The sequence below is a fragment of the Ranitomeya imitator genome, chromosome 1 (genome assembly GCF_032444005.1).
Source record: "Ranitomeya imitator isolate aRanImi1 chromosome 1, aRanImi1.pri, whole genome shotgun sequence".
NCBI classification, from domain to species: domain Eukaryota; kingdom Metazoa; phylum Chordata; class Amphibia; order Anura; family Dendrobatidae; genus Ranitomeya; species Ranitomeya imitator.
This window is the reverse complement of record NC_091282.1, coordinates 946286426-946312998: the sequence shown is the minus strand read 5'-3', so window position 1 is coordinate 946312998 and position 26573 is coordinate 946286426. Positions and strand designations below refer to the sequence as shown.

At 43.0% G+C, this 26573-nt stretch overlaps 1 protein-coding gene across 3 annotated transcripts in view; it reads left to right on the top strand.

Moving 5' to 3' along the window:
• Positions 1 to 10756, top strand: part of MANBA (mannosidase beta) — a 122765-nt gene extending 112009 nt beyond the window's left edge. For all 3 annotated transcript variants that reach the window (XM_069743655.1, XM_069743656.1, XM_069743657.1), the window contains 4 exons: positions 842 to 986; positions 3753 to 3895; positions 7294 to 7551; positions 10439 to 10756. In XM_069743655.1, the coding sequence (XP_069599756.1) occupies positions 842 to 986; positions 3753 to 3895; positions 7294 to 7551; positions 10439 to 10669 (777 nt within the window). In that variant the 3' untranslated portion in view covers positions 10670 to 10756. The remainder of the gene's footprint in view (positions 1 to 841; positions 987 to 3752; positions 3896 to 7293; positions 7552 to 10438) is intronic.
• Positions 10757 to 26573: the final 15817 nt, after the last annotated feature.

Sequence of the window (26573 nt, the reverse complement as noted above, 5' to 3'; positions counted from 1 at the left end):
AAAAAAAAACAATAAATACTATGCACTTGAAAATAACTTATAAAAATAAGGAATTAAAGAGGTTTTTTTTTTTTTTTACAATATTAAAACGCGGCACCTTCCCTTTAAGCTCTCCAAGTCCCTTGCATAGACAGTTACGGTAAATGATGACTGGTTGCCAGTATCCACCATTATAAGTAGCTAACTCCATACTGTGCACTCTACATAATCTCACAGTATGCAGTAGGGTCCTAAAATATTGACAAAAGACCAAAATTACCTGAATAGAAACCTACATCCAATCTCGGGAAATAAATATTATACAATAAATCGGCACAAAATGTTGTAAAATAACACACTGACAAGCTCCTCCGTTACAAAGAATTGTGGCCCTGATTCTTCACTGCCCTTGCATAGTTTTTTTTTGTCTAGGTTTATTTTTACCCCTCCACCCTTTTTTTAAGTTTTTTTTTTTTTTTATTTGTCCTCATGTGTTTTTTTTTTTTTTTTTGGCTTTGTGGACTGATTCATCAATTACAACTTTTTAAAAATATCTCAAAATTTTGTGCAACTCCAGTCCTCTCACTGGTGTATTTTTTAGTAAAGCAGATGTTTGATGCAAATTTTGCATCACAAGTCGAAAAAAGAAAACATTCAAAATGGGAAGAAAGTCTATTTTTGAAATGACGCCAAATTTATGACTTACGTGCGCTATTTTGATTAAATTGGCACCAAAAACTGCAACCCATACAACAAGTTAACAAAGAAAAGTGACTTAAAAAATACAAATAAAGAATCGGAATAAGGTTTGCTCCTCACCCTGACAAATAATAACAAAGTTTCCTGTTTTCCTCATCACTAGGTAATGCAGGCTCAGTGTGTCAAGCTACAGACTGAATTTTACAGGCGCAGTCGGAATGAAATTGTGAATGGACGGGGTTTTACAATGGGTGCTCTCTACTGGCAATTAAATGATATCTGGCAAGCACCGTCTTGGTCTTCTATCGGTATGTGAGAATCCATCATTTCAGCTTGGCATACACAATGCAAAAAACCTAGAGTTCTAAGTTTTGAAGGGAACTTGTCTGAAGTTGTATGCTTCAAATCTGGCTGCTTTAATCAAACGGGTCATTTAGAAATGTTGAGGTTTTTTTTTTTTTAGAAAAAAGAGCCACAAAAAGTCACTTAAACAATTACTTTCAGAGGACCTGTGGGTTGATATATGCTGCCCGAAGCACAGGTACCATGAATTGGGAATGGGGCAGGTAGAAGTAATCACTGACCTGCCTCTTGAAATAGTCAACCTAAATGCTTTGTTCCTGGACGAATTTTAAAATGGTTTTCTCTCTACCCCCAAAGTACACAGCTCTCCTTGAGAGTTTTCCTCCAGAACTGGTATTAAATGAAATTGGGAGTAACCAATATGAGACATGTAGATCAGAAGAGCAGACATTATATTACTTGTCTCATACTGATAATGCCTCATTTAATTTAAAATAAGCTCTGGAAGCAGTTTCTTGGGTGGGATCGATTTCCATCCCATAGATCTTGGTTCATTTACATATTAAGAATAATGTGGATTACCATGGAATAAAACACCAATTCACAGATATCAGGGTATCATTATATTCAGCTTTGTATGACCTACATGCCCATATCGGCGGATGGTTGGTGGTGGTTGATCCTACTGACAGATTTCATTTAACATGCTAACAAAATAAAAGCTGGAAAAATGTATGCTGATGTAAAGTACATACATATGATAAATGATTTTTATTAATCATCTTGTTCTTTATGACTATTTGCTGTAAGGGCATGAAAAATCAAAGTTCAAAAGCTTTGAAATTTTCTACATTTTCACCACATTTCCAATAATTTCATAACTAAACAGAAATTGACCTCAATTTACCATTTACATAAAGTACAATGTGTGACGCAAAAACAGTCTCAATCACTGATATATGTAGAAGCATTCCAGAGTTATTAAATAAAGTGACAAGTCAGAATTGAAAAATGGGGCTTGCTCATTTAAGTCGTCCTTTTCTTAATTACTATATTCTGCTATGTAAAATAACAGTCTGTACTCGCCTACGGCCGCCAATCAGTGGTGATTGTGGGGTTATACACAGAGTTGTGGCATCTGTGTCCATTTGGTGGTGTTGGAGTCAGAGTTGAAGTCTGTATAAAATGGACCGACTCCTAAAATATATATTAAATTGGGTTCAGTGGATCAGTGCAGGATGTGCTGTAAATGTTTTCATAATAATTTTGGAAAGTTATGAAATGTCCTATAAATATCTGCTCTATTCCTGATCTAAGGCTCTCGGCTTTTAGTTTAGATGAATCTGTGCTGCACTTTATGTACATGCTCCGTAGTGAGGCAGTGCTGTGGAGTCGGAAGTCAGAGAAATTGAGGAGCCGGAGTCAGTCGGTGGTTTAGCTTACAGACTCCACAGCCCTGGTTATACAGAGCAAGAAGACTACATGGCACGAGTGTGATAATCTGATGATAAAAGAATTCTCAATAACTGACACATTGCTGGAATCAGGATCTCAAATTAAATAGAAAATCTATGCTGACATGTTCTCTTAAAGTTTTAGTGGCACGTGAACTGCTTTTTCTGACCGACCTGCCTGAATTTGAGTAGACGCCAACATAGCCTTTGGTCGTCTCTTCAGAAGAGGTGATACATGTGCAGATGGGTATTCCAGCTTTCGCAATGCCGTCAAAAGCTTACAGCTTCTCCACTATGCGTGCAGGGATGCCTATGGCTTATACGCATATGCGGTGTGTCTTTCTAGACAGCAGCATGTCAATTTATCTTGACGTTCAGTTCAATGTATATTATGCGGTGATTCCGCATGGTTCAATGAACACATGTGTAATCACCGCACATCCAAAAGCCGGTAGTGTTTTGGACGGAGCGGACATATGCTGCGCCCAACGTATAAGATGACCCCCAACTTTTCCATATAAAATATAGAGTTTGGGATATACTCGCCGTATAACTCTGGGGTCATCTTATACACCGAGTGTCGTCTTATACGGCGTGTGCGGAGCTCTGAGGTCAACGCATATGTTGCAGGGAGCGGTCATGGATGGTTCCCAGGGTCTGGAGGAGAGGAGACTCTCCTCCAGGCCCTGGGTACAATATTCATGTAAAAAAAAAGAATTAAAAATAGCGATATAGTTACCTTCTGATGGCCCCCGGAGTTCTCCCGACTCTCAGCACTGCACGCTGTGGCTTTCGTTCCCAGGGATGCTTTGCGCGAAGGACCTTTGTTACGTCACGGTCTCGTGGCTGCGACATCATCTCAGGTGATTCGCGCAATGCATCCCTGGGAACGGAAGCCGCCGCGTGCACCGCTGAGAGCCGGGAGGACTCCGGGGGCCATCAGAAGGTAACTATATCGCTATTTTTAATTTTAATTCTTTTTTTTTTTACATGAATATTGTACCCAGGGCCTGGAGGAGAGTCTCCTCTCCTCCAGATCCTGGGAACCATTCAGGACCGCTTACTGCAACATATGTGGCGTCTTCAGAGTTCCGCACATGCCATATAAGACGACACCCGGCCTATAAGACGACCCCTGACTTTTGAGAAGATTTTCAGGGGTTAAAAAGTCGTCTTATACGCCGGAAAATACGGTAATAGTTTAGATAGGCCAAATGTGGTGACAGATTCCCTTTAAGTACATATTGCGTTAAATTATGGCACTTATGCTAGATAAAATTCTGACATAAATAAGATAAAATATTCTTTGTTTTATAGAATATGAAGGCAAGTGGAAAATGCTGCATTATTATGCCAAAGGTTTCTTTGCCCCTGTAGCAACAAGTGCGTTTGAGGACCAAGATATCTTAAACATTTATGGAGTGTCTGATCTGTTGAAGGATTGTTCTTTCAGGCTTGCAGTAGGCTTCTTTTATTTGCATTACTTAAGAATGTAAACTTACATGAAGATGGGCCCAAAATACCAAATTTTGAATTTGAATATTGCATATTTATTGAGATTTTTATGTTAAGGCCTTAAGATATCTCTTAATTTTGATCCAAGCTGATATAACAGTTTACATTTTCTACAGTCTTGTAGTTGGGTAAGCTGTGCCATTTAAAGTGGTTGTCCATGCCTGAGGAAAATTTTTGGCCTGCCTTGCTGCCAAATACTAGCCGTGCATAATGTACACACTGTTAGGATTCGGAGCTACTTTTTGTTGTTGTCACATCGAGAGCTTCTCTCAATAGAGCATTAAGAGATACACCGTGCAAATCACAGATTTGTGGTCAAGTGATGACTGCTGAAATCAGTAAGCAAAGCTGAATCCTAATAGCTTGTATGTCAACAATTTCAGGTAGAGAACCTATTTAAATGTACCTTATACCATATTATACATCTCATACACTGCATGCATAGTTAATAGGCAAATGAGTATGTTGACTATGTTATAATTTGATGCATATTGTGCAACTCTAATATGCTTAAACTTGAATGCTTTTTTGATGAAGCAGGTCATGTAATACGTATTTGTGTAACGAGGGAGGTTGGGACCTAAGGATATGAACACCATTTTTCCAGGTGTGCAGAATTCTTATTCAGCTTGTTTTACTCAGTGGGCCAAAAAAGAGATTTAACAGACTCTGAAACTTCAAAAATTGTTACAAGTCTGACAGAGGGATGCAGCAGTTGTGAAATTGGTAAGAAATTGGGGTGTGCTCTCGGATCCATCAAAAGTTTTGTTGCAAATAGTCAGTACGGTCAAAAAAATGGTTTGCGGGGAAAAAAGACACGCATTAACTGCAAAAGATTTGAGAAGAATCAAATGAGAAGTTACCAGGAACCCATTATCCTCCAGTGCCTTCATTTTCCCGAACCACAACCTCCCTGCAGTTCCAGAAGTACAAGATGTTCAGTACTCTAAAACATGGCCAAGGTAAAGGCTGAAACCTGACCACCACTGTGCAAGACATATACAGTGCCTACAAGTAGTATTCAACCCCCTGCAGATTTAGCAGGTTTACACATTTGGAATTAACTTGGCATTGTGACATTTGGACTGTAGATCAGCCTGGAAGTGTGAAATGCATTGCAGCAAAAAAGAATGTTATTTCTTTGTTTATTTTTTTTTTAAATTGTGAAAAGTCTTTTCAGAGGGTCATTTATTATTCAACCCCTCAACCCACCAGAATTCTGTTTGGTTCCCCTAAAGTATTAAGAAGTAGTTCAGGCACAAAGAACAATGAGCTTCACATGTTTGGATTAATTATCTTTCTCCAGCCTTTTCTGACTATTTAAGACCCTCCCCAAACTTGTGAACAGCACTCATACATGGTCAACATGGGAAAGACAAATGAGCATTCCAAGGCCATCAGAGACAAGATCGTGGAGGGTCACAAGGCTGGCAAGGGGTACAAAACCCTTTCCAAGGAGCTGGGCCTACCTCTCTCCACTGTTGGGAGCATCATCCGGAAATGGAAGGCTTATGGAACTACTGTTAGCCTTCCACGGCCTGGACAGCTTTTGAAAGTTTCCTCCCGTGCCGAGGCCAGGCTTGTCCGAAGAGTCAAGGCTAACCCAAGGACAACAAGGAAGGAGCTCTGGGAAGATCTCATGGCAGTGGGGACATTGGTTTCAGTCAATACCATAAGTAACGTACTCCACCGCAATGGTCTCCGTGCCAGACGAGCCCATAAGATTCCTTTACTTTCAAAGCGTCATGTCAAGGCTCGTCTACAGTTTGCTCATGATCACTTGGAGGACTCTGAGACTGACTGGTTCAAGGTTCTCTGGTCTGATGAGACCAAGATCGAGATCTTTGGTGCCAACCACACACGTGACGTTTGGAGACTGGATGGCACTGCATACGACCCCAAGAATACCATCCCTACAGTCAAGCATGGTGGTGGCAGCATCATGCTGTGAGGCTGTTTCTCAGCCAAGGGGCCTGGCCATCTGGTCCGCATCCATGGGAAGATGGATAGCATGGCCTACCTGGAGATTTTGGCCAAGAACCTCCGCTCCTCCATCAAGGATCTTAAGATGGGTCGTCATTTCATGTTCCAACAAGACAACGACCCAAAGCACACAGCCAAGAAAACCAAGGCCTGGTTCAAGAGGCAAAAAATCAAGGTGTTGCAGTGGCCTAGTCAGTCTCCTGACCTTAACCCAATTGAAAACTTGTGGAAGGAGCTCAAGATTAAAGTCCACATGAGACACCCAAAGAACCTAGATAACTTGGAGAAGATCTGCATGGAGGAGTGGGCCAAGATAACTCCAGAGACCTGTGCCGGCCTGATCAGGTCTTATAAAACACGATTATTAGCTGTAATTGCAAACAAAGGTTATTCCACAAAATATTAAACCTAAGGGTTGAATAATAATTGACCCACACTTTTATGTTTAAAATTTATAAAAATTTAACTGAGCAACAAAACTTTTTGGTTTGTAAGATTTATGCATCTGTTAATAAATCCTGCTCTTGTTTGAAGTTTGAAGGCTCTAACTTATTTGCATCTTATTAAACCTACTAAATCTGCAGGGGGTTGAATACTACTTGTAGGCACTGTAAGTTGAAACATAAAGACTGGGCCAAGAAATATCTGAAGATAAATTTCTCAAAGGTTTTATAGATTGATGAGATGATAGTGACTCTTGACGGACCAGATTGTTGGGTTTATGGCTGGATCAGTAACAGACAAAGACCTCTACTTCGACTCAAACACCAGTAAGGTGGCTATGGTGTACTATGGGCTGGGATTGTAAAAGATGAGCTAGTTGGACCTTTTTGGCTTGAAGATGGGCTCAAAACTCCCAAACTTACTGCCATTTTTAAAAAGACGCTTTCATCAAACAGTGGTTTTTATGCAGGGCAAGGACTTAAAGATGAAAGAATAATGAGATGGCTCCTTCCTCAACTGACCTAAACCCTATTGAGAACTTGCGGACCGTTCTTAAGTGGGAGGATATTTAGGGTGAAAGAAAATGGTACAGCTCTCAGAACAATGTCTGGGTGGCTGTATACACTGTGAGGTGAAGATGGAGAACAACATTTCTCCATTGTCTGCGGCAGAGGAAATCGAACTGCACTGTGCCTGAATGCAATGTGAAAGCATCCTAACATTGGTCCAAGTGCTGTCAGATAAAAATTTGGATGGCACTTGTCTGATGTATGGGTTGGTGTGAGCGAGCCCTAAGACATACGAGTGGGTTGTTTCATCCTGCCAGGCTGCTTAAGGTGATCTAATGAGGGGTCTGCAATAGTTAGTTAAGTATTTAATTTTGATAGGTTTAAATACTGTAATTTTATACTTTCAGATTAAAGTCTACAATTGGGACTCTCTAGCACCAGTGTGTGAAAAGGTGACAAATGAGTTTGTTTTAAATGCAATGAGTTCTGGAGTAATCTACAAAGAGTTCATAACAGAACTGCTCAGGAGATGTGGAAACACTACCAGGCAGAAGAGCGTGGTCGTCTTTTATCTGTTAAACAATGGACACATTTTCGGCTCAGAAAACTGGTATTTTTTAAGCTCCCTGAAGGAGGCACAAGGACTTCTGAAATCAAATATTACTGTAAGTACTAGTTAAATGGTATCTGCAGTTTAATTTTTTCATACACCAACAGTGCAAGTGAAGATAAGAAACTTTAGAAGATATCTTATTAGAGAACTGTCTTTTCCCACTAATTAGTGACTTTGCCTCTCCTGCACTGATCATTGACTCTCAAAAACGGCTCAAATCTGTCTACAAATCTGTCTGCAACAAATGATGAAATTACAACTGCTGCCCATAGAACTATATAGAGAGGGGAGAAACGGCAGGGAAACAGGCAAAAAGAGTGCAGAGACAATAAGCTCTAAAGACACAGGATACAATGGCACGAAATAATGTTGTTCATCACGTACTGTACACAAGACGGCTTATTCTGAAAAGTTACCTGAAAGCGCACTTACACTTTATAAATAGTTTTCTAAAACACCAATATTTTGCAAGTCTAGAAAGCGGTATTCATTGGCTTTTTGTTTGTTTAAAAAAAAGGATTGTTTTGTTTTGCCGTTTATCTTTCGGTATAGGATTTCAGAAATGCGTATTACAAATGAAAAAAAAGTTATGTGCTATACAAATGTCTAAAAGCCATATTTTTTACGAGCTTCTTATAACCTCTCGTAACAGATTCGTGAAGGAATGGTTTAGTCGTTTTTACAAAGTGTAAATTCATTTACAAAGAAAAATGTTTGCAGGAGACTGCCCAATAATAGTTTTTTACTTAATCTCTTTCATTAGTAATTTTTAACCTTATAGCAGCACAGTCCAGCCACGATCCGTGGAGTCTTCTGGGCTTCCATCTCTAGTGTGCGAGCAGGGCTGTAACATCTTATGATATTCCATAGAGCTGGAGATGAAAACCAAGAGATCTCTCTGCTCCTTTGTGTTAGTAAAAGCAAAATGGCTAATTATTTAGAAACATTATTCTAGTATAAGCCTCCAGTATAGCTACACTTTAATGTCCTGTTAAATGGGAAAATATTGTGTCACAAATGATGATTTTTTTTTCCCCCGTAGATTAAAAAAAGAATACAATGTTTTTAGTAAAAACCATTGCACCAAAACCTATATTGTGTGAGGAAAGCCTAAAGGGAAAAAATACTAAGCGCCCACATTTTACACCTTGTGGGTCACATTTCTCATGAAACCTTTTCAGAAATGATTCCAGCTGTACGTCACTTTTTGACAGACTGAACCCAATCCCATTAGGATCGTATCAATGATTCTCAATGTTAATAATAATGTAATAATAACAAAATAATGATTACTGTATATTAATGCCTACACAATATCTGGCTCTAAAACCATTTACCAAGCCAGACAAAATGTAAATTGTAGAAGAAAAATGGGTTGGCGCAGAGTAATCCTATGTACAGGTATTTGCTGCAAAACAGACACTTCCACAACAAATGTCAATAGAAAAAAATATATAACATGGTTTGCGCAAAAAAATACCTTATAAAAAGAACTAACAAATTTATTATAAAATCCATACACATTTAAAATAAATCTATCGGCAAAATAGTAAAAAGCCACATGATATACGTGCCAAAAAGCCCCAAGATCCAAGTTCATTAGCTCCAGGGGAATTGAAATTGAAGCAATTTAATGCATGGAGTCCGCCAAGCTAGACAGCTGTATAAATTAGACGATAAAGGTTACCTCTGACAAAAGATGCTGGAGTCAGTGCTGAGTTGTGTTCAGCTTGTGTTCTCTGGTGTCAGCCAGCAGCAGATTTCCCGCCATTCCAGACCATCCCTGTCGAAGGAGACAGTGTTCTCTGAAACACGTTGGAATTGGTCCTAATCACACCTCGTACCCTTGCCGGTCACGTGACCGCCTACGTCACGTAAGGTCCTGTTGGTCATTCTCCTTGCCGCGGACTTCAAGCATGGACTTCCGCACGCTCGTACACCGGTGGGGAGCAGGTTTGGGGAGCGTGTGTCACCGTCCGGGACCGCGCTCCTGTCAGTATTTTTTCCTCTTGTTTTTGGCTGCTACGCTTCATTGTGAGAAACTCTACAGCAGTGGTCCCCAACCTTTCTGACCTTGAGAGCCACATTCAGCTTAGAAAGAGGGTCGCCAGCCACATTCAGTACTGAGAGAGGGTCGCGAGCCACATACAGCTCCCACCCCCTTCAAAGTAGTGTCAACCAAAGCCCCCATTAGAGGTATAATGATAACCAAAGCTTTCGCACAGAAATCACTCCAAAGCAGTAAACTGAGATCCATGGGTTCCCACAATACCCCATTCAGTATTCTCCCAGCAAGGACTACCAACACACTGTCACATCCAGCTTTAAGCACCTCCTCTAACAGGTAGTACCATCTTCTAGTGTACCATACCTAAAACATCTCTAAACCCATAAGACCAGTAAATGTGCATCGAGATCTGCTCTTCTGTGCAGGGCTACCCACAAAATTCACCATTTTGAGATGTGCTCTTCATACCAGTTTGCTAGACATGGAGCTAATGCACCAAGCTGGCAGACAGTCGCGAGCCACAATTCATGGGACTGCGAGCCACATGTGGCTCCCAAGCTACAGGTTGGGGACCCCTGCTCTACAGTGTGGACTCAGCATGGACTCCAGCATCTTTTTTCAGAGGTAACCTTTATCGTCTAATTTATACAGCTGTCTTAAATAGAACTAGCTTGGCGGACTCCATGCATTAAATTGCTTCAATTTCAATTCCTCTGGAGCTAATGAACTTGGATCTTGGGACTTTTTGGCACGTATATCATGTGGCTTTTTACTATTTTGCCGATAGATTTATTTTAAATGTGTATGGATTTTATAATAAAGTTGTTAGTTCTTTTTATAGGTATTTTTTTTTTTTGCGCAAACCATGTTATATATAAAATATAAATGGTCAGTTTTGAATTTAAGTAACTTTTTTTCTTTTTAAATCCAGGTGTCTATTTCCATGGCTGACTCTGCCTACGCGTTCACACTGATTAGCTCTAGTCCAGCTGCTTTTGTTTGGCTGGATGTCTGGGACATTGCGGGACGGTTCAGTGATAACGGCTTTCTTCTGACAAAGGAGAAGACAGTAGTTTATTTTTATGCCTGGGAACCAACAAGTATTAATGCACTAAAGAGGTCCCTCCATATATCCACCATACAAGACATCTATGAACAGTAATGACTGCGGAGGGTTACAGAGCTGAGCGCCAGCAGTTCTATTAGAATGTACACATTTTCCAATGCTAAATACAAGATTTGGATTATACTTATTGTTAAAACATTGATATTTGGCTATGTGTCATGACTTTTTTTTTTTTCTTTGTGTGTCGGGTGATGTTAGTTATAGCAGAGTATTTTAATTATCAACTCCAACATTAGCCAGTAAGTCATTTTTGAAGAGCAACTGTTGGGGATCTTCCCATAGGTGAGTAAACAATGACGCAGAGGAGCACGTTTCAGTACTGTCTAAAGGCCCCGTCACACATAGCGACGCTTAAGCGATCCCGACAACGATACGACCTGTCAGGGATCGTTGCTGCGTCGCTATGTGGTCGCTGGTGAGATGTCAAACAGTGAGATCTCCCCAACGACGCAGCAGCGATGCGGCGACCTGTAGCGACCTGTACAACGATGCTATTTCATGACGATTCAATGGGACGTCCTGTCAACGAGGTCGTTGGTAGGGTGTCAAACACAGCGATGTGTGCTACCCAGCGGGACCTCAACGATCAAAAAACGGTCCAGGCCATTCCGACACGACCAGCGATCTCACAGCAGGGGCCTGGTCGCTGCTACGTGTCACACATAGCGAGATCGCTACTGAGGTCGCTGTTGCGTCACAAAACTTGTGACTCAGCAGCGATCTCGCTAGCGATCTCGCTATGTGTGACGGGGGCTTAAAGGTACCTTCACACTGAGCAACTTTAGAACGAGAACGACAGCGATCTGTGACGTTGCAGCGTCCTGGATAGCGATCTCGTTGTGTTTGACACGCAGCAGCGATCAGGATCCCGCTGTGACATCGCTGGTCGGAGCTAGAAGTCCGGAACTTTATTTGGTCGTCAGGTTGGCGTGATTCGTCATGTTTGACAGCAAAAGCAACGATGCCAGCAAGGTTTTACATGGAGCGAACAACCAGCGAGAACAATAAGTACGTCACTGGATCACTCCTGCATCGTTCTGCTGTTGCCGTGTTTGACGTCTCCTAGCGACCTAAACAGCGACGCTGCAGCGATCGGCTTGTTGTCTATATCGCTGCAGCGTCGCTTAATGTGACGGTACCTTAATTCTTAGGCGGTGCAAACTTAGTGTCCATTTACAATGCGAGATTATCATGATTGAGCCTCCCTAAATACGCTCCTTTCAAGATAATCTTCCTGTGTATACAGGCTGGTGATCACCTGATGAACAAGCGCTTTGCTCATCTGGTGAAGATCATTCTCGGCAGCACACTGTTCTGTGTGCACCAGATTTCGCACTAATGAGCAATGGCAGCCTATGTGCACTGAACAATGTATTACAGATTTTTTGGTGTGCATCATTAACTGCAGTCTGCCTTTGTAAACAGGTGCTATTAAACGATTAAAGAAAATGACCGTTTTCAATATGGCGACCTAATGTTATCAAATTTTGTGTAGTACCTGTGGTTTAAAAATGCTCATCATACGCCTGGATAAAATCCTTGTGGAGTGTAGTTTCCAAAATGAGGTTACTTGGTTGTAGGGTGGGGAGCTCTGCTGTTTAGGGATCTTAGGGACCCTTCAAATGTGACATGGTCACCTCAATCTTTCAGCCAAATTTATGTTCCAAAATTTAAATGGTGCTTCTTCCCTTATGAGCTTTGCCGTTTGTCCAGAGATTTCTAATCATATCAGCGCAATCCGAAGAAACTTGGTAACAAATTTTGCTGTCCATTTTGTTGTCTATCCCTTGTAAAAGTGACAAAAAAAATTGAGGCAAAAGGAACATTTTAGAGGCAATTTTTTCCACTTTGCATTAGTGCCTGAATGGTTACAAAATCTAGTGACAGCAGTATTGAATCATTTTAGAGGTGCGGTTTTTAAAATGGTACCACTTTTAGAGATTTTCCAATTTATAGGCCCCTCAAAGGGGATTTAAATCTTAATTGGTCCCCCAAAAGAAACAAGTTTTCGAAAGTTCATGAAAAAACGAGGAAATGCTGCTGAACTTTTAATCCCCCTAACATCCTAATAAAATGTTTAAAAAGTGATGCTGCTGTAAAGTAGCCATATGGGAAATGTTATTTATTATTTATATTGTACAGTATGACTAACTGGTTTAAGGATATAAAAACTGAAAGTTTTCAAATAGTGATTTATTTATTTTCAGCCAAAATTGCAATATTTTCACAAATTAACACAAAAAATTGACCTAAGTGTACCACAAACATAAAGTACAATGCGTCACGGAAAAAGTATGAGTCACTGTTCCAGAGTGATTACCACATAACGTGACACTGATGACATTTCTGAAATTTGGCTTGGTCATTAACCCCTTCACTCCCAGCCTGTTTTTACCTTCATGACCAGGCTAAATTTTACAATTCTGACCACTGTCCCTTTAAGATGTAATAACTCTGGAACGCTTCAACGGATCCCACTGATTGTTTTCTCGTAACATATTGTGCTTTATGATAAAAATTTTTATATGACTTACGTTTCTTTGTGAAAAAAACTGAAATTTTGCCAAAATTTTTAAAATGTTGCACTTTTCAAATTTAATTTTTATGCCCTTAAAGGGAATCTGTCAGCAGGATTGTGCACAGTAACTCACAGACAGTGTCAGGTTGGCGCTGTTATACTGATTAACCCCTTCACGACATGCGCCATATACAGTTAGGTCCATATATATTTGGACAAAGACAACATTTTTCTAATTTTGGTTATAGACATTACCACAATGAATTTTAAAGAAAACAATTCAGATGCAGTTGAAGTTCAGACTTTCAGCTTTCATTTGAGGGTATCCACATTTAAATTGGATAAATGGTTTAGGAGTTTCAGCTCCTTAACATGAGCAACCCTGTTTTTAAAGGGACCAAAAGTAATTGGACAGATTTGAATAATTTTAAATAAAATGTTTATTTTTAGTACTTGTTTGAAAACCCTTTGTTGGCAATGACTGCCTGAAGTCTTGAGCTCATGGACATCACCAGACGCCGTGTTTCCTCCTTTTTGATGCTCTGCCAGGCCTTCACTGCAGTGGTTTTCAGTTGTTGTTTGTTTGTGGGCCTTTCTGTCTGAAGTTTAGTCTTTAACAAGTGAAATGCATGCTCAAATGGGTTGAGATCAGATGACTGACTTGGCCATTCAAGAATATTCCACTTCTTTCCTTTAATAAACTCCTGGGTTGCTTTGGCTTTATGTTTTGGGTCATTGGTCGTCGTTTCATACTACAGATGGACAATCAGTTTGGCTGCATTTGGCTGGATCTGAGCACACAGTATGTCTCCGAATACCTCAGAATTAATTCGGCTGCTTCTGTCCTGTGTCACATCATCAATAAACACTAGTGACCCAGTGCCACTGGCAGCCATGCATGCCCAAGCCATCACACTGCCTCCGCCGTATTTTACAGATGATGTGGTATGCTTTGGATCATGAGCTGTACCACGCCTTCGCCATACTTTTTCCTTTCCATCATTCTGGTACAGGTTGATCTTGGTTTCACCTGTCCAAAAAATGTTATTCCAGAACTGTGCTGGCTTTTTTAGATTTTTTTTAGCAAAGTCCAGTCTAGCCTTTTTATTCTTGATGCTTATGAGTGGCTTGCACCGTGCAGTGAACCCTCTGTATTTACTTTCATGCAGTCTTCTCTTTATGGTAGATTTGGATAGTGACACGCCTACCCCCTGGAGAGTGTTGTTCACTTGGTTGGCTGTTGTGAAAGGGTTTCTCTTCACCATGGAGATTATTCTGCAATCATCCACCACTGTTGTCTTCCGTGGGCGCCCAGGTCATTTTGCATTGATGAGTTCACCAGTGCTTTCTTTCTTTCTCAGGATGTACCAAACTGTAGATTTTGCCACTCCTAATATTGTAGCAATTTCTCGGATGGTTTTTTTTCTGTTTTCGCAGCTTAAGGATGGCTTGTTTCACCTGCATGGAGAGCTCCTTTGACCGCATGTTTACTTCACAGCAAAACCTTCCAAATGCAAGCACCACACCTCAAATCAACTCCAGGCCTTTTATCTGCTTAATTGAGAATGACATAACGAAGGGATTGCCTACACCTGTCCATGAAATAGCCTTGGAGTCAATTGTCCAATTACTTTTGGTCCCTTTAAAAACAGGGTGGCACATGTTAAGGAGCTGAAACTCCTAAACCCTTCATCCAATTTAAATGTGGATACCCTCAAATGAAAGCTGAAAGTCTGAACTTCAACTGCATCTGAATAGTTTTGTTTAAAATTCATTGTGGTAATGTCTATAGCCAAAATTAGAAAAATGTTGTCTCTGTCCAAATATATATGGACCTAACTGTATGTACAGCTTATGTCATGTCCCTCCCTTTGATGTGAAAATAGAATAATCCAGGTGCACAACTATCGCAACCGTAAATATGGGAGGTGGAAAGCCAGTAGTAAAGGCAATCAATATAAGAAAGAGAGAAAAAAGCACTACTGCAAAATATGCACACTACACCTAAAAATAAAAAATGTATATATAAACTTTATTAGCACATGATAGAACAAATAACATAAAACATAATTAAAAACAAATGTGGATACAACCACTCAGCATCCTGGAAAAACAATTGTCAAATCAACCGCACATAATAACAATTGTTTTTCCAGGATGCTGAGTGGTTGTATCCACATTTGTTTTTAATTCTGTTTTATGTTATTTGTTGTATCATGTGCCAATAAAGTTTATATAGTTTTTATTTTTAGGTGTAGTGGGTATATTTTGCAGTAGTGCTTTTTTCTCTCTTCCTTAAATTGCCTCCCTTTGATGTGAGCTACGGCTCTGAGCCCACATCTTTCCCAGTACATGTCCGTTATTTTAAACAGCTGACATGTGCCCCTAACAGCCGCAGGGGGAATCGACGTCCACCCGCGGCTGTTAACCCATTAAATGCCTCTGTCAATCTGACCGCAGCATTTAATGTGATCGCGCCTGAAGTGTGACAAATAAAAAACAGCGTGGAGTCCCCCCATTTTTGACAACCAGCCTTGCTAAAGCTCACAGCTGGGGGCTGGTATTCTCAGGCTGGTAAGGGGACATGGATATAGGCCCCCCCAGCCTAAAAATAGCAGCCCGCAGCTGCCCAGAAAAGGCGCATCTATTGCGCCAATTCTGGTGCTTTGCCTGGCTCTTCCCACTTGCCCTGTAGCGGTGGCAAGCGGGGTAATGAGGGGTTGATGTTACCTTGCTATTGTAAGGTGACATTAAGCCGGCTTCGTAATGGAGAGGCGTCAATAAGACACCTGTCCTTTACTAATCCTATAGTAATTAAAGGGTTAAATAAAAACACACACATGCAGAAAAAAGTATTTTAATGAAAAATGAAATAAAACAGTTTTGACCATATTTTTATTGTTCTGCCATTCCAAAGTGAAGCCCTCTATCTTTTGTAATAAAAATAAAATAAAAAAGCAAAGGTATACTCCCTGATCCGTCGTAGTCCGATATATGGAGTGTCCCGCGCAGTATCTGGGGGAGATAAAGCTTACAACTGGGAGCTCTGCTAATGCGACCTCTCCCGGCTGTAAACGACTGGGGAATGAATGAGCCGGAGTGGGCACAGGCTCAGTAACTAGCAGGGACGTCACCGAGCCTGCGCTCCCTCACTGCCTGACCTGACCTTACCTCTATACCATGGGAAAATCCCGGGGAAGAGGATACCGCAGGTAATGTATCTCTTCTATCTATCTATTCTATCTATTCATTATATCTACAGGACGGTGTTTTTTTTTGTGTGCACTCAACTTTATTGGCATGCACAAAGAGGAAAAAAACGCATGAAAAAACTCACCAAAAACGCCACAAAAAAAACGCACCTAAACCTGCATTTTTGGCGCTTCTTCTTTACTGCCAAGATGATCAGGTTTTGCTGCAGGAAAAAAAACGCAGCAAAATGCCATGTGTGAACATAGATCTGCTTTCCTTTGTAAAAATATTTAAAAAAATTAAAATAAAATGTACACATATTTGGTATCGCCGCGTTCAGAATCTATCAAGCTATAAAAAGAATTTGATCAGTAAATGGCGTAGCAAAAAAATGTAAAAACACCAGAATTATGTTTTTTTGGTCGCCGCAACACTGCATTAAAATGCAATAAGGGGCGATCAAAAGATCATGTCCAACAACAAAATGGTTAAATAAATAAGGCAGCACACTGCAGCGCTAGAACATACAAACTTGAAATACGAAATTTGAACTGCATTACTGCATTAGAAATATGAAAAATGAGAGCGTTTAGCGCATAAAAATGGCCAATTTTATGTGTACCTGGTAGCCACTTTACGGCATCTCTCTTATACCAGGTCCTACGCTTGCCTTATCTCAGAGATGCCGTAAAGTGGCTACCAGGTACACATAAAATTGGCTATTTTTATGCGCTAAACGCTCTCATTTTTCATATTTCTAGTGCAGTAATGCAGTTCAAATTTCGTATTTCAAGTTTGTATGTTCTAGCGCTGCAGTGTGCTGCCTTATTTATTTAACTATATACGAGTTGGCGACTCTAGGTTCAGCACCTGTTCACACTTCGTCTATGTTTGGATGTGCAGGTCAGGTTTTTGAAATGCAACAACAAAATGGTATCATTAGAAACATCAGCTTGGTACAAGAAATAAGCCCTCACCCAGCCCTAGATCACGAAAAATGGAGACGCTATGGGTCTCGTAAAATGAAGCAATTTTTTTTTTCACCATTTAAATAAAAAAAGAACATATACATGTTTGGTATCTATAAACTCATAATGATCTGGAGAATCGTAATGGCCGGTCAGTTTTAGCTTTTGGTGAACATGGTTAAAAAAAAATCCAAAACACCATTGTGGAATTGCACCTTCTTTGCCATTTCACCGCACTTGGAATTTTTCTTCCGTTTTCCAGTACACGATATGGTAAAAGCAATGGTGTTGTTAAAAAGTACAACTCGCCACCCAAAAAACAAGCCCTCACATGGCCATTTTGAGAGAAAAATAACAAAGCTATAGCGATCAGAAGAAGAGGGGGAGCAAAAAACAGAAACGCAAAAAATCGAAAAAGGGCTGCAGCGTGAAGGGGTTAAAATTATACCTTGTTTGATGAAATCCATCATATCACATATTGGGGCAAGCACGTGTCCTGCAGCAAAGTATAACTGCACCTAAATATCCAGAAGCTGCAGTTATTTCAAACGCAGTTAGTCACAACAGGAGTCAGGACCTCACACTAGGTATCTGTCTCTTTTGGGTATGTCTGCCGAGTAAGCACTTCTTATTACTTGGACCTAGCTTGAGTGAGCACTTCTTATTACTTGGATCTAGCCTTTCTATTAACCAATCTTACTCCTTCACCATGTTTACATATGCCCTAAGGGTATGTGCATATGCTGCAGATTTTGCTGCGGATCTGCAGTGGATTGGCCGCTGCGGATTCACAGCAGTTTTCCATGAGTTTACAGTACCATGTGAACCTATGGAAAACAAAATCCGCAGTGCACATGTTGCGGAAAAAACGCGCGGAAACGCTGCGTTGTTTATTCTGCAGCATGTCAATTCTTCGTGCGGATTCCACAGCGGTATACATCTGCTCCTCAATAGGAATCCGCAGGAGGAATCCGCACAAAAACCGTCGTAAACCCGCAGTGGGAATTTCCTGTGGATTTACCAAAATCAGTGCGGAAAAATCTGCACACCTTTCCGCAACATGTGCACATACCCCTACAGTGTTTGCTCCACTAATCCTCCTCTCCTTCGCTATCCCCAAACCCCAGCACCCTCTAACCAAATAATCATCTACCCTTTCCTCCCCACCTGACCTGCTCCTCAATCTCAGATGTCTCCTACTAAAACATAAAACAAGCCGCCCACTCTCCTTCTACCACCTGCTCTCCCTCTCTACTTTTTCTCACTGCAGGCGACATATCTCCCAATCCTGGACCCCCACAGCTCATACCTCCCATTAATTCCCCCTCCTACTGCTCCCTATCTAATATGAACTACCACAATCTCTCCAATGTAAAACCAGTACCCCTGACGCCCACCCCCCTGCTCCCTCTCTCCGGAGCACTCTGGAATGCCCGCTCCATCTGCTATAAGCTTCATGTAATTCATGACCTTTTTTTGATACTGCATTATTTGTCTGTACACCTTTCTCCTTTACTGAATACTACTTGACATCACTTTAGGGGTAGAGTTTAGTAATGAGCGAATGTGCTCAGATAAGGTCTTATCCGAGCATGCTCGTGTCCTATCAGTGTCTTGGGCATGCTCCAAAAATATGTTTGAGTCTCTGCGGCTGCATGCCAAAAACACTTGGATGGCACACGAGCATGTTTGCTCATCACTAGTAGTGTGCATTCATGCTTATCTTTAATGTCCACTACATTTACATGCATATTTGTTATCATGACTGGTATATGGGTCATTTGTCTTATGGCGCCATTAAAAATGTGTAATAATCATCCTGCAAAAAACAAAACAAAAACAAACCTTTACATGGCTCTCTTGACTGAAAAAATAAACGGGGCACACTTGGAGACTTCAGTAAGGAAATATAAAAAACAAAAAAAATGTGTTGTTCCATCAAGTCCCAAAATGACTGAGTTTTAAGGGGTTAAAAAATAATCCTAAAACCGGTAAGTTTTCACTGTGGCCACTAAGAAGTTAGGTGGGCACTTTTTATTGCAAATGAAAGGGGACACGTTACCTTTAAATGGCCAGCCAACTACTTTAATAAATAGGTTTCTTTTAATCACTGCTTTTGCTCTCTCAAGTGCTAGAAAATTGACCCATGTTTTATATTTTATCAGAAACATTTCATAAGTAAAAAATTGGGATTTTTGTATACTCACCGTAAAATACTTTTCTCCGAGCCAATCATTGGGGGACACAGGACCATGGGCATTATGCTGCTCCCACTAGAAAGACACTAAGTGAATATAGAAAGATTAACTCCTCCTCTGCAGTATACACCCTCCTGCTGGCTCTAATTGAACCAGTTCGGTAACAAAGCAGTAGCTTAAAACCATTAACAAGAATAAACTGTCAAAACCAAGAAAACAAGCACAAGTCAATAGATTAACAGGGTGGCTGCTGTGTCCCCCAATGATTGGCTCGGAGAAAAGGATTTTACGGTGAGTACACAAAAATCCCTATTTCTCCTATGCCTCATTGGGAGACACAGGACCATGGGACGTCCTAAAGCAGTCCCTGGGTGGGGAACAACTGTTATTACCCCATGTACCAACGATTTACAGATGTGGTACTGCCGCCTGCAGAATCAGTCTACCGAGGGCTGCATCTGCAGAGGCCTGAGAATGAATACTGTAATGTTTTGTGAAAGTATGCAAGCTGGACCAGGTCGCAGCTCTGTAGACTTGTTCTGCTGACACCTGGTGCCAAATGGCCCAAGAGGCGCCCACTGACCGAGTGGAGTGTGCCTTAATCTCTGCTGGGACAGGTTCTCCCCTGACACGGTAGGACTCCTGAATAGCTAAGCGAATTCACTTGGCTATTGTGGCCTTTGAAGCGGCTAGGCCTTTCCTATGCATCTCCGGCAGCAGGAATAGGGCATCTGACCTACGAAAATACGCCGTCCGCGAGACATCTCTTCAGGGCTCTCACTAGATCCAGGGTGTGAAGAGCCTTCTCGATTTGATGTACTGGTGCCGGACAGAGTGAGGGCAAAACAATATCCTTGTTGAGATGTAAAGAAGAAGGGGATGTCCTCAGAACCACCCTGTCTTGATGGAAATTCAGGAAAGGAGCTCGGCAGGACAGGTGTTGTGAATTTCGCTCTTGGGCTCCCTCCGGTGGTTGTAAGTAGCATTTTTGTGAGTTCTGCTCTTTGGCTCCCTCCTGTGGTTTTGAGTGGTATGGCTGCTTCTTGGATTTAGCTTCAGCAGCTGTTTTCACTGATTGTCTTTCTGGCTCGGCTATATTAGTCTGGCCTTATCCCTCATTCAATTCCAGTTGTCAATTGTTCCTGCCTGGAGTCATTACTCTTAGGACTTTCCTGACACTCTGACCAGTTCATCAAAGCTAAGTCCTTGCTTGTCCTTTTGCGGTTCTCTTGTTGTGGACTTTGTTGTTCATCACTTTCTTTGTTTTTGTTCATTTGTCCAGCTTTTCAGTATGGATCTATTCAGCTAAGCTAGAAGCTCTGGGCAGCAGAGTTTGCCCTCCACACCTTAAGTCAGGTGTGGAGATTTTTGCATTTCTCTGCGGTGGACTTTTTCTAGTTTTTATTACTGACCGCACAGCGTTCTGTCCTGTACTATTTCTAGTGTTGTGTTGAGCTTAGGGACTGCGGTCAGTATAGTTGCCACCTTCTCAGAGCTAGACGCATGTCGCTCCTTAATCACCAGATCATAACAGACAGGGCCACCAACTCCGAGACCTGCCTGATTGACGTGACCGTGACTAGGAAAGCTACTTTCCAGGACAGGAAAGTTAGAGATACATCCTGCAGCAGTTTGAAAGGGACCTCTTGTAAAACTCCGAGGACCAAATGAAGATCCCATGGTTCCAACGGCATTTTATAGGGAGGCACCACATGAGAGACTCCCTGAATGAAGGTTTTAATCTGTAATCTGTTGGCAATCCTGCGTTGAAACAACCGATAAGGCTGAAATCTGCCCTTTGAGTGAGCTAAGCACGAGACCTGACTCCAAACCGGTCTGCAGAAATTCCAAAATGGAAGGAATGGATAACTCAAGAGGAGTGTGTCCACGGTCTTTGCACTGAGGTCTTCCAGGTGTGATAAGTGCGCATAAAGGCGGGCTTCCTAGCACTAAGCATGGTGGATATCACTTGATGAGAGAATCCTGCTTGAGCTAGAACCCAGGATTCAACGGCCACACCATTAAACATAGGGGCCTGACATTCTAATGGTAAATAGGGCCCTGGGACAGCAGATCTGGACGATCTGGCAGTCGCCAGGGGACGTTGGCGATGAATTGAATTAGTTCTGTGTACCACGCCTGGCGCGTACAATCCGGCGCAACCAGGATCACTGGTACCCCCTCCGCCCTGATCTTTTTGATGACCCTGGGAAGTAAGGGGAGCAGGTGAAATTGCATACAGAAGCAGAAATTGATGCCACAGAAGGACCAGTGCGTCCGCTCCGATGGCAACTGGATCGTGGGACCGAGGTATGAACTTGGGATCTTTGGTGATTAGCCTTGAAGCCATCAGATCCACATCCGGAGTCCCCCAGCGACAGCAGGTCTGATGGAAAAACCTCCGGGTGCAGAGACCACGATGACTGAGAAAGTCTGCCGCCCAATTCTCTACGCCCGGGATGTGGACTGCCGAGATCACCGAGCGGTTCCTCTCGGCCCATCGGAGAATGTGACTTACTTTGATCATGGCTGCCCTGCTGTGGGTGCCCCCCTGACGGTTGATGTATGCCACAGCTGTGGCGTTGCATGACTGAATCCTGATGGGTCAACCTGCCAGGAGGTGATGAAACCACAGAAGGGCTAACTTAATTGCTCTTATCTCCAAAATGTTGATCGGCAGACACGACTCTCGAGAAGACCGGTGTCTCTGTGCCGTGTGATGGCGGAACACTGCCCCCCAGCCAAGAAGGCTGGCGTCTGTGGTCACCACTAGCCAATGTACTGGAAGGAAGGACTTCACCTGATCCAGCGAAGACTTCAGCGTCCACCACCTGAGGGTCTGCTTGACCCGATGAGAGAGCTGGAATCGATGGTCGAGAGAGAACAGATTCCTGTCCCAGGCCACCAGAAGCGCATGTTGCAAGGGGCGGGGGTGTAGCTGTGCGATTGGAACCTCCTCTATAGCTGCCACCATCCTGCCGAGTACTCTCATGCTGAAACGCAGAGAGTGAGGAAAAGAGTGGGAGAGCATCTGTGTTCCCCGCTGTAAAGCTAAGACCTTTTCCGAAGGAAGGATCACCAACCCTCGAGAAGTGTCCAGAATCATTCCCAAGAAAGGAAGTAGCTGAGCTGGTACTGGCGAGGACTTTTTGAAGTTTATCTTCTATCCCAGGCGAGAAAGTGTATCTATCGTGATACTCACGCACTCCTTCCAGGCGTGAAAAGATGGTCTCTTGATCAGGAGATCGTCTAGATACGGTAGCACTACCACCCCCTGAGCGTGAAAGATGGCCATGGCATTCGCCATAACCTTGGTGAAGACTCTAGGGTTGGTGGCGAGGCCAAAGGGCAAGGCAGCAAATTGAAAGTGTTCCTTTCGAATCACGAATTGTAGAAATGTTTGGTGAGGGAAATATCGGGATGTGAAGGTAATCGTCCTGGATGTCTATGAACGCTGGGAACTCTCCTTTTTCCATTGAAGCAATGACTGAATGGAGCGACTCCATTTTGAACCGTCGTGACTCCATTCTGAACAGTCATACTCTGATGAACTTGTTCAACAGTTTTAGGTCCAGTATGGGCCGCACTGTTCCATCCTTTTTTGGGACCACAAATAGGTTTGAGTAAAAGCCTTTGGACCTTTCGTTTTGTGGAATTGAGATAATGACCCCTTCCTTTCTGAACGTATTTATGGCTCGGAAGAACGCTGCTGCCTTTGCCTTGGGAGAAGGCAGGAAAAAAACGCATTGGTGGAAGAGACGAAAACTATTTTGTTTCTGGAGGACACCAGATCTCTGATCCACTCATCGTGAATGACCGAGAGCCAGGCTTGACGGAACAAGGCTTGACGGAACAAAAGCAGACGACCGCCTACTTTGTTGGTGCACCCGGATACCACACTGAGTCATTGTACAGAGGATCTGTGTGATCTGGCTCCCTTGGGTCCAGACTGTTTAGGCCTGCTCTTCCAGGAATGGGTGGGTCTGTATGAGACCTGGCAACCTCCATCCCTACACGAGGCCTGCCCTGGTCCAGAAGAGACGGTTGTAGAGGACCAGCTGGGGTTGTTACGAAAAAAGCAGGTCCAAACTTGTTGGTTCCAAAATTGCCGAACCGGCCTCTTCTGGGGAAGAAACTTACTCTTCTCTCCAGTAGCATCGGAGATTAGTTAATTGTTTTTCTCCAAATAAGTGACCGCTCTGATAGGACAGAGAGGTTAAGGACTTTTTAAAAGCTTAATCTGCACGCCAGTCTCTGAGCCATAGTGCCCTCCTAATGGAGATGGCGTTTGCTGCTGCTTGTGAAGCGCAGTTAGCCGCATCCAAAGAAGCGGATACTAAGAAATCCCCAGCCCGAGATATCTGGCTAGTGAGGCATGCCGCCTCATGGGGGAGGTCAGTTTCCTGAATGGCTGCGGACAAGGTCTCAGCCCAAGAGACCACAGCCTTAGCCACCCAGGTTGCAGCAAAAGATGGAAAGAGCGTAGCTCGAGGCCTCAAAGACTGACCAAGCAAGATTGTCAATTTGGCAGTCAGTAGGATTTTTGACTGCGGAGCTATCAGACAAGGATAGAAGAATTTTAGATGCAAGCCGCGATAAGGGAGGATCCACTGGGGGGTGGGGGGACATTGTAACCAATCCTTTCTTAAATCAGGAGCAAAAGGATATCTAGACTCTTGTCCCGTTGATCCCTATGTCTCTCAACAATGTCCTTAAATTCGGGGTGATTGCTAAACACCCTGTGAGGGTGTTTAGTCCTCTTAAAGGACATGGCTTGATCTGGGATAGATACGGGTTCCTCGTCCACCCTCAGACTCTTGTTGACGGACTTAATGATAATTCTGCGAGTCCTGATCTAAGGACACCTCAGATTCGTATTCTGAATCATGTTCGCTACCAACCCCTGGAACGGGGGAGCAAAAAGCCAAACTTACAGATGCTGAAGCAAGAAAAGTTCGGGGGGATGTGCCATGGGTCCTTTTTCTAGAAGCATGAGCACTTTTTGATAAAGTACAACCCCTGCTGGATGACGAGTCTTGTCTGTCGGAAGTTTTTCACTCAAAATGACCCCCTGAGTTGAGGAGTGGTCCCGTGGAGAGTCTATCGCCTTGGCCAGAGAAGCCATAGACCGTGACAGGGAAGTAGCCCACTCAGGGGGACTAGGGTCAGTAGCAGTGGCGGGTGGCTCCTGGGCGCATGCCAGGTCACAAGCCGTGCAGAACGCAGTATTGTGGCCTCGGGGCAAATAAACCTTGCAAGTGATACATGAGGCAAAGAACACAGTATGTGTTTTGTTAGCCTTTTTGGATGCTTTAGATTGAGACAGTGTACCATAGCATCCCTTGGAAAGCTGGTCTGAGAGAGAGGGAAGATGTACGTGCAGAGGAAGGGTTAAGCTATGATTCTGCAGCTTACCTAGGTCCTGTGTCTTGAGTCCCCAGGGGAGATACCGCTGTCTGCTGCCCACCCAGCGCTTCTGTTAGCACTGTTGTCCTGATGTCCCTGCCGGTGTCCAGGCTTCCCTGCCGAAGGTGTAGGAAGATGGCTGCCGTGATAAGGAAGGCGCTTCTCGTTCTAAACGCAAGGATGGTGCGACTCCTGGTAGGTGGGGCCATTAAAATACGGCCTATCCCGGTGAGAAGCCGGGGACTAAATTTCTGGAGCCCAGTGAAAGTGTGGGCCGCAGTCGTTAACTGCAGCGCCCGCCGAGCCTGCCAGAAGCTGGGGAGGCACCGGAACCCCACTGGGGGCAATCTAAGAGGTGCTGTAGAGGTGTACAAAATGCTGCCGGACACTGGGACACCTCCCCAGGATCAGGACCCCCTTCTCTGCGAGATGGAGCCTCTTCTACCAGCTCTAGTTTTACTCATGGTGTGCCAGGAGATGTAGCAGAGCCAGAGCTGCAGGTGTGCTGGTCCTAGGGTTCACTCTCAATCCACCATCCCCATAGACAAGGGGGGTGGAGAGAGCCTTTCTGCCTCCTTTCATCATCCGCTTACAATCAGTGGTGATGCAGTGGGGGCTACACGGACGCCAATGGAGGGCCTCTGTACATCCAGTGGGTTCACTCCCATAAGATGGGAAATGACAAGATGTCCGGCTATAGGCCTGGCTCCAGGAGAGGATACAGAGACAACACTATGTGCTCACCCGTTGCTGGTGTGGGGAGATCGGGACCCGAAGGAACTGTCGCCCTAAAGTGAGCTCAGGTATGGCATCACCCGTCGCAAGAGAGGGTACAGGGAGGCAATACTCCACGTTCTCGCCTGTTGATGATTCGGGGGAGATCGGACCTTGAAAATTTTACAGAAAAATCAAAAGGAAAATAACGTTTGTGTCTGAAAACCAGACCCAAGTGCCTCCTACAGACACTAAGCAAGAACTGGTTTAATTAGAGCCAGCAGGAGGGTGTATACTGCAGACTGCAGAGGAGGAGTTAATCTTTCCATATTCACTTGGTGTCCGCCTAGTGGCAGCCGCATAACACCCATGGTCCTGTGTCTCCCATTGAGGTGTAGGAGAAAGAACAATTAGTATTGATTAATACTTACAGTGGGGCAAAAAAGTATTTAGTCAGTCAGCAATAGTGCAAGTTCCACCACTTAAAAAGATGAGAGGCGTCTGTAATTTACATCATAGGTAGACCTCAACTATGGGAGACAAACTGAGAAAAAAAAATCCAGAAAATCACATTGTCTGTTTTTTTTAACAATTTATTTGCATATTATGGTGGAAAATAAGTATTTGGTCAGAAACAAAATTTCATCTCAATACTTTGTAATATATCCTTTGTTGGCAATGACAGAGGTCAAACGTTTTCTGTAAGTCTTCACAAGGTTGCCACACACTGATGTTGGTATATTGGCCCATTCCTCCATGCAGATCTCCTCTAGAGCAGTGATGTTTTTGGCTTTTCGCTTGGTAACACGGACTTTCAACTCCCTCCAAAGGTTTCCTATAGGGTTGAGATCTGGAGACTGGCTAGGCCACTCCAGGACCTTGAAATGCTTCTTACGAAGCCACTCCTTCGTTGCCCTGGCGGTGTGCTTTGGATCATTGTCATG